The sequence below is a fragment of the Arachis duranensis genome, chromosome 6 (assembly GCF_000817695.3).
Source record: "Arachis duranensis cultivar V14167 chromosome 6, aradu.V14167.gnm2.J7QH, whole genome shotgun sequence".
NCBI classification, from domain to species: Eukaryota; Viridiplantae; Streptophyta; class Magnoliopsida; order Fabales; family Fabaceae; genus Arachis; species Arachis duranensis.
This window is the reverse complement of record NC_029777.3, coordinates 4,907,079-4,915,087: the sequence shown is the minus strand read 5'-3', so window position 1 is coordinate 4,915,087 and position 8,009 is coordinate 4,907,079. Positions and strand designations below refer to the sequence as shown.

Here is an 8,009-nt window from a genome sequence, read left to right as displayed (position 1 = left end):
AATCACACGAGCTATCTTTGAGACATAGCTTTCCAATCTCTCAACTTGTCTGAGGAGGGGCAATCCTCTATAAAGATCATGGGCTTTATGAAAGAGTATCACTTTTTGCGGTTTAATAATTACAATCAGACGAACTGATAATCATGGATGATATCTAATATAAGAAGCAAGCATGGAGGGGATAGGAAAAGGGGAGGAAAAACAAAAGTCTGAGCCATCCATAGGTGTAAATCAAGAGTCATTTATATATATATATATTGTAAAACAGGAAGCAGAGTATATAATGACGAGTTTCATGGCCTGTAACAGCACAGTGCCCACTAACTTTTATGATATTACCATACCCTGTTCATATTGTAAAGAGCCTCCACCATTTCAACAGATCTGTTGCGTACAGCTGCAGCAACCTGGAAATCCAAATAAAGTAATCAGAATGGAGAATAGTATTAATAACTCTACTACCTATGGTCAATTTTTGAAGATAAGTTTCCAATGAACTAGCAACATGATGGGACAAAATAACAGCAAATCAGAAGCTCACCTTCTTCCAGTCTTTTCCGTACTTCCTATATGCCTCATAAAAACGCTCTAGCTCATCTTTGTTCCACTGAGATCCCAATTTATCCGACAGCTTTTTCTTCTGCATTAAAAAAGTCAGGCTTTAAACAAGAAAAGAAACAATGGCCAAAGCAAGTAGTGTAATGGAATGGAATTAATCGAAGTTATACATAGAAAACGACAAAGCGTAAACTCCTATCATCATGTGAAATACATATACATAACAATAAGTTAATGAACCAACATTAAATGTTAAGTATGACCAACAACTATCATGCTATTTACGTAACAACGGCTGTTTTGACCGTACCACGTGGAGTATGGCAAGGCACATTGCATATACTCCTGCCTAATTGGGGCCTGCCTCAAAATATAAATGCAATAAAATGAAACGTACCTTTTGCTTATTTTTATTTGAGTTCATTCCCTCTTTCTCGGGAGAGACCTCATTTAAACTCGAGAATCGCTTATTCATACTTCTAGGCTTCCTAGTTGGAGCCATAAATTCTTTATCTTTCTGCGACAAATTAATTGGGGGAGAAAAAATCAGTACACAAGCCAAGTTAAGAAAATCATCCATTAAACTGATCAATAATGCAAAAAATTGCAATATAACAGACAGACAGACTTTGCTCTATGACAACCATTCAATAAATGTCCACATTATATGCGTCCAAAATCCTCACCCTTCTTGCTTGTTCCAACGAGATATACAACTAAAGATATAGCTAACTCCAAACAAATTTGAAGAAAAATGTTCAACAAATCATTATCACTCTTATTGTTGCCCTCATATTTTACAAACAAGAAAAGTACAGCATAAATAAATTATAGTCATACACTAGAAATTTTCCTCGAGGTAGAAATGTTCTTCTGCAATCAAGAACTACACTTCTGCCCCGACAAAAATTTCTTCTAATTGATCACCAGCTCCAACATCAGCTTAGATCAGATTGAATCTGAAATACGTGAACCCTGCACCAAAAACTTAAAAACTTAATTAAAAGCAGACTGAGAGAGTAAGCATAATTTAAATCCGTAAAATCAGTAGAATAATTTGAAACACACATCAAGCACTTCCAAATCCAGCAAGATAAGCAGAAAATTTTACTCGTTTCGATTCCTACATAAAACATATCCAGTGAGTAATCAAGCTCCTCATCTCCGAATTCAAACCATAATTCTCAGTATCGCATCGTAAGCGCGAACACACACCGAAAACGAAAAACAAAATAACGCAGCTTAGAAAGAAAAACGCAAACGCGAATGAGCTAGAAGAAACAGATTATAGCAAGAGTCAATAACGTAAGAGCTATTCTTTTTTGAAAAACGAAAACGGAAAAAGAAATTAGAAGCTCATCCGAAGAAAAACAGCAACATTATCAGCAAAAACAGTCAAGAAGCCAAATCTCTTAAAATCAAGCAAAGATCGCTGCAAATTGCTTCTTTGCATGGAATTCAAACCCTAAATTACAGATCGGGAAGTGAAATTTGGCTCTGCAGTTCTCACCGTTTTGTAGGGTTCGAAGCATATGCGAGAAGAAGAGAGAGAAACTTGATGGCAGACAGGGTTTAGAGAGAGAATGAGAAAGAAGGGAAAAAAGAAAAAAGAATGAGCGATTGCCGCCAACTCCAACTCAATATATGGTTTGGGTTTTGGGTTGGGTTAAGGGATGCAAAATGCAATGAATGAAATTGAAATGATATTTTTTCTTTTGTTTTTTGAAGCAGTGCGTGTATCATTATCATGGTGAAGGATGAAGACGGTCTATGGACTGTGGGAAACCATGCACCTTCGTATTAGGCTGCTCGTTACCCTACACGTACCCGGGTGTGTCTTTTAGACAGTCTTGATTGTGCGACTCATACGGAAGTCCTGGTTGACGTTTTAGACGATTATATTTGAAATTTTGGTACTGCATCTTTAAAGTAGGTTTCCGCACCAACCCCAAGGTTCTCGCTTATTGTCAATTTGACCCCGGAATTTCTTTTTATCCCTACCAACACCCAGGGTTCAAAACCCGATTCGGTCCGAACTCGGTTCGTATCCAAGATATATTTTGTCTGATTTAAATTTATTATTTTTATTCGGTATTATTTTTAGATTATGTTTTGATAGGGATAGCAAATAAACTGAAATATGTCAGGTCGACCTGCGTAACCCACTAAAAAAGGTGGATTAAGTTGTAAATTTAAAACCGTCAAACTTAAAAAGTTCGTCTAATTTGTACTGTCTAATTCGTAGGATTTGGCGGGCTTTAGCGGGACGGGGTATGCTTTCCCGCCGAGCCAGGCGTTTTTATGGTCAGAGTCATTTTTTTACAAATTTCTATGATGTTATTGCTCTACAATAAGATGAACATGATAATTGAAAATGTTTTAAGTTATATTTTGGATTATGTTTTATGTTTAATTGATTATAAACTTGAAGATGTTTAATTATATATTTTGGATAATGTTTGTTTTGCTTTGGATAATGTTAATTTTATTATTTTGTTTCAAAAAAATTAATTTATAAATATATTTATTACATATTTATAATTATAAAGATTTTAATATTTGTGAATTTAAAAATTATAATTTTTATTAGATATCATAACAACATTGTTTGTACTTATTAGCCCATGCTTCCCTTTCTCCTTCCTTTTGGCATCATGCTTTGCAAATGGCAATTTACCTTCTCAATATTCTTCCTCATAAACTATTACACTATCAATCTCTTTTTTGCATTCTTTATAAAAAAAATCCGTCTTATTTCCATCTTCGGATGTTTAGGTATTTATGTTATCCTCTTATTCCCTCTACAATCATAAATAAACTTCAACTCTGGTCAATTCCTTATATTTTTTTGGGTATCCTTCATATCATTGTGGGTATAAATGCCTTGATTTGTCATCTAGAAAAATCATCATTAGCTGTCACGTCTTATTTGATGAGACGCAATTTTCCTTTGCAAAGGTACATACTCCTTAAAATCACACTTATCGATTTTTGGACGATGGGCCATCTCTGTACATGGTCCATCATTTCACTACTCCAACAAACTCACCAGTCGCACCCCTTCCTACCTCTCCTGAGCCTATCTTACCGAGCCTAGCTTCTACTTCCACTCTCCCACTTATCTCTCTTCCTCGCCCAACTCCAATCTCTCAATCTAATCTACCCACAGGTCTTGTTACTAGGAGTCAACATGGGATTTACAAGTCTAAGAAGCCTTTCAACCTTCTTGCATCAGTGTCTAAATCCCCTTTACCCCGTTATCCTGTGTCTGTCTTCGTGACCCAAATTAGAAACTGGCTATGAATGATGAATAAAATGCTTTTATTGACAATAAGACGTGGGAGTTGGTGCCCCGTCCTCCAAATGTTAATGTCATTTGGTCTATGTAGATTTTTGCTCATAAAAAAAATATGATGCTTCTTTTGAGAGGCATAAATCTCGTCTTGTAGGTAATGGTAAAACTCAACAGGTGGACGTAGACTGTGGTGAGACATTTCCGGTAGTCAAACTGGCGATTATTCGTGCAGCTTTCAGTTTGGCTCTTTTTAAGGCTTGGCCGATTCATCAACTTGACGTCAAAAATGCTTTTCTATATGGTGAACTCAAGGAGACTGTTTACATGTATCAATCTTTGGGGTATCAGGATCCTAATAGATCTGATCATGTGTGTTTGTTGAAGAAATCTCTTTATGGGCTGAAACAGGCTTTGAGGATTTGGTATAAAAGATTTGATGACTATGTCTATACTCTTGGGTTTTTTTATAGTACTTCAGACTATTCTTTGTTCATTTATCGCTGCGCTACTTCTCTGGTTTATCTTTTATTGTATGTCGATGATATTATTTCGACTGCTTCCTCAGATGAACTCCATCAATCTATCATATCTCTTCTTAGCTCAAAATTTGCTATAAAAAACTTGGGCCTATTGAGCTATTTCTTGGGCATTGCAATCACTAGTCATAGAGTGGTTTATTTTTAGCTCAAAAGAAATATGCTGCTGAAATCATTGATCGAGCCGGCATGTCATTATGTAATCCATCTCCTACTCCGGTTGATACAAAACCGAAGCTCGGTGCTACTACGAGCAAACCTTTTGAGGATCCATCTCTTTATAGGAGTCTTGCAGGGGTACTTCAGTACCTTACATTTACGAGGCCCGATATTACCTATGCGGTGCAACAAGTATGTTTATTCATGCATGACCCACGGGAGGAACACATGCACGCTCTTAAGCGCATTTTGCGCTAGATTCACGGTACTATGGATTTTGGTCTTCATCTTTATCCATCTTTTGCATCCACTCTTATTTCATATACTGATGCTGATTGGGGTGGTTGCCCCGATACACAGCGTTCAACATCGGGTTATTATGTCTTTCTGGGTGATAACTTGATCTCTTGGTCCGCTAAACGTCAAGCTACTTTATCCCGTTCTAGTGCAGAGGCTGAATACCGAGGAGTTGCCAATGTGGTTTCTGAGTCATGTTGGTTGCGAAACTTACTGTTGGAGCTTCATTATCCTATTCAGAAGGCTACACTGGTGTATTGCGATAATATTAGTGCCATATATCTTACTGGTAATCTTGTTTAGCATCAATGCACTAAGCATATTGAGATAGATATACATTTTGTACGGAAAAAGGTGGCTCGTGGCCAGGTTCATGTGTTACACATCCCCTCGCGCTATTAGATTGCAGATATATTCACCAAAGGTCTTCTGTTGGTGTTATTTGAGAATTTTCGGGACAATATCAACATTTGGCGACCTCCTGCTTCGACTGCGAGGGTGTGTTAGAATATATGATAAATATATTCTGACAGATTATGTATATCATCTTTGTTAAGTGTATATTTAGTTTTTCTATTTATAGTGTAATTATACTCTTGTATTTGGGGTATATAAATGGATTATTCTAATGAAATGGACGGGGGAATTAATCTCTTTCAGAGATAATTGGTGATAACTTGTTGGCCTTAAGCGAATAAGTGTTGCATCATGTATAATGGCATGCTCCAAATAGAGGTGGGGAGATTTGTTTTCATAAGTAAGGGTCTGGCAATCATTTGGAGTCTTTTAATAAGTGACTCTGTTAGTCCATTTTGTGTATGAATATGAGCTACTAGATGTTCAACACTTATACCATTGGTCATACAATAAGCATAAGAAACTTGGAGGTGAATTCATCAGCATTATCAAGATGAATTATTTTGATTGGATTGTCTAGAAACTGTGCTTTTAATCAAATAATTTGAGCAAGTAATCTCGCAAACATCAAGTTGCGAGAAGATAATAAGCACACATGTGACATTATCTTGAAGATGCATCTAACAGGACTATAAAATATCTAAAAGATCCATATGATGAATGAATAGGTCCACATATATCACCTTGAATCCTTTCTAGGAATTTAGGAGACTCAAATCTAATTTTTATTGGTGATGATATTAAAATTAGCTTTCCTTGAGAAGTGAGAACATGCAGCACACCAAATTCACTAGACTTAAGAATCTTTTGGTTCTTTAATGAATGTTCATGAGAATTTTCAATAATTCTCCATATTATGGTTATTTCAGGATGACCCAATTGATCATGCCAAATTATAAATTCATTTTGGCTAATATGCTTCTGGTTAATAATGACATGTGATTCAATTGCACTAATTTTAGTATAATATAACTTATATGAAAGTGGGGGTAACTTTTTTAAATTAGCCTTTTTATTTAAATCATGAGTTGTGATATATAAGTACTCATGATTTCTCTCATTCATAGTTTCAATATGATATCCATTTTGACGAATATCTTTGAAACTGAATAAGTTCCTTAGAGACTTATTAGACAACAATGTATTATTTATTATAAATTTTGTTTCTCCGAGAAACAAAATTATAGCTCTTCTGGAGCCTTTTATCACATTGCCTGAGTCAATAATAGTATTAACATATTCTTCTTTTGGTACAAGATGAGTAAAATATATATTACTTTTGAGAATGGTATATGAACTTACACTATCCGTAAGGTAAAGATCTTCATTATATGCCCTTACCATTTTTTTCAAAGATAAATAATAATAATAAAATGAGTAAAAATACATGCGCAGTAAAATTGTATTCCTGATTGGAATTGTTTTTCTAAGAAGCACTGTACATAGTATCATATATTAAAAATTTTAATATTATTATTATTATTATAGAACTTGACATATTTAGTGATTTTAAAATTCTTAAACATAAACACTAATATTTTATTAAACATTATTTTTATATATCATACTTGAAATTCAAATACATAGGAAATAAAACTTAATAAGAAATTTTTTACATTATTTATTTACATAATTACTTAACGAACTCAAATATTAAACTTTTCCATCATTGATTAAATGATCAATATTTTCTTCAGGATCCTCAAAAAAATCAGATACTTCATAATGAGTGGTGTAATTTTCAACAACATCATTTGAAATAAATTTTGTCTCCTTTCCTTTATAATTATTTTTCAAGGATAATTGATAAAGATCAACTAAATGTATTGGGGTCACCAAAAAACTAAGTGTATTGGGGTACGACAGGTACGCGACCAATGACCATTTCCACCACAACAGAAATATTTACTTTGTTGATTTATTTTACCAATTATTTCTTTTTTTATTCTGCTGCTGAGATCCTTTATTGTAAACATAATTTTTCTTCCTGCCATAATTTTTTTCTTATTAAAGCATTGCCATTTACCTCTTCTGGAGTTATAACTTACCGCATTTGCTTTAGAAAATAGGGCAGCACCAACCGGCGCGCTTCATGATTTCTTAAAAGCAATTCATTGTTTCATTCAATAACAAGAATGTAAGAAATTGGTTTAGAATATTTTTTAAATTCTTTTTCTCGATACTGCAGTACTGCTGCTGTAGAAGCACATTCGAACCATGGAAAGTCGAGAAAGTTTTCTCTAACATGTTATTATCAGTTATCTTTTTCCCACATAATTTCATTCGTGAGCTAATTTGGAACATTTCTGAATTGTATTCATTTATGGATTTAAAATCCTGTAGATGCAAGTGTGTCAACTTATTTTGGGTTTGAGGAAGTATCACTGTCTTTTGATAATTATACATTTCTTCAAGGTTCTTCCATAGATCTGCATGATCTTTTAGTATGAAATATTCATTTTTCAATCCTTCATCAAGATGATGATGAAGGAAGATCATGGCTTTGACTTTATTCTTTTGGGATACTTTATTTTCAGCCTTAATGGTATCTACAAAATCCATTGAATCGAGATGAATTTCGGCATCTAATATAAATAATAAGTAGTTATTTTCAGATATATCAAGAACATTAAATTCAAGATGAGAGAGTTTTGACATAATAAAAATTTATTATTTGAGTTTTCCTAAATTTTGATCAGAGACTCGTGTTGATAACATGTTGTAAAATAGATAAATAAGAAAGAAAA

The 8,009-nt window shown here is 34.1% G+C and overlaps 1 protein-coding gene across 5 annotated transcripts in view; it reads right to left on the bottom strand.

Moving 5' to 3' along the window:
• LOC107492125 (protein ALWAYS EARLY 1) overlaps positions 1-2,266 on the bottom strand; it is a 9,755-nt gene extending 7,489 nt beyond the window's left edge. For 2 of the 5 annotated variants that reach the window (XM_016113105.3, XM_016113107.3), the window contains exons 1-5: positions 2,069-2,266; positions 1,399-1,533; positions 956-1,075; positions 542-640; positions 345-407 (exon numbers count right to left, since the gene is read on the bottom strand). In XM_016113105.3, coding sequence (XP_015968591.1) covers positions 345-407; positions 542-640; positions 956-1,060 — 267 coding nt within the window. In that variant the 5' untranslated portion in view covers positions 1,061-1,075; positions 1,399-1,533; positions 2,069-2,266. Of the gene's footprint in view, positions 1-344; positions 408-541; positions 641-955; positions 1,076-1,398; positions 1,534-1,626; positions 1,646-2,068 lie in introns of those variants that run through there. The other 3 variants (XM_016113108.3, XM_016113109.3, XM_052263206.1) reach the window with 3 other exon arrangements.
• Positions 2,267-8,009: the final 5,743 nt, after the last annotated feature.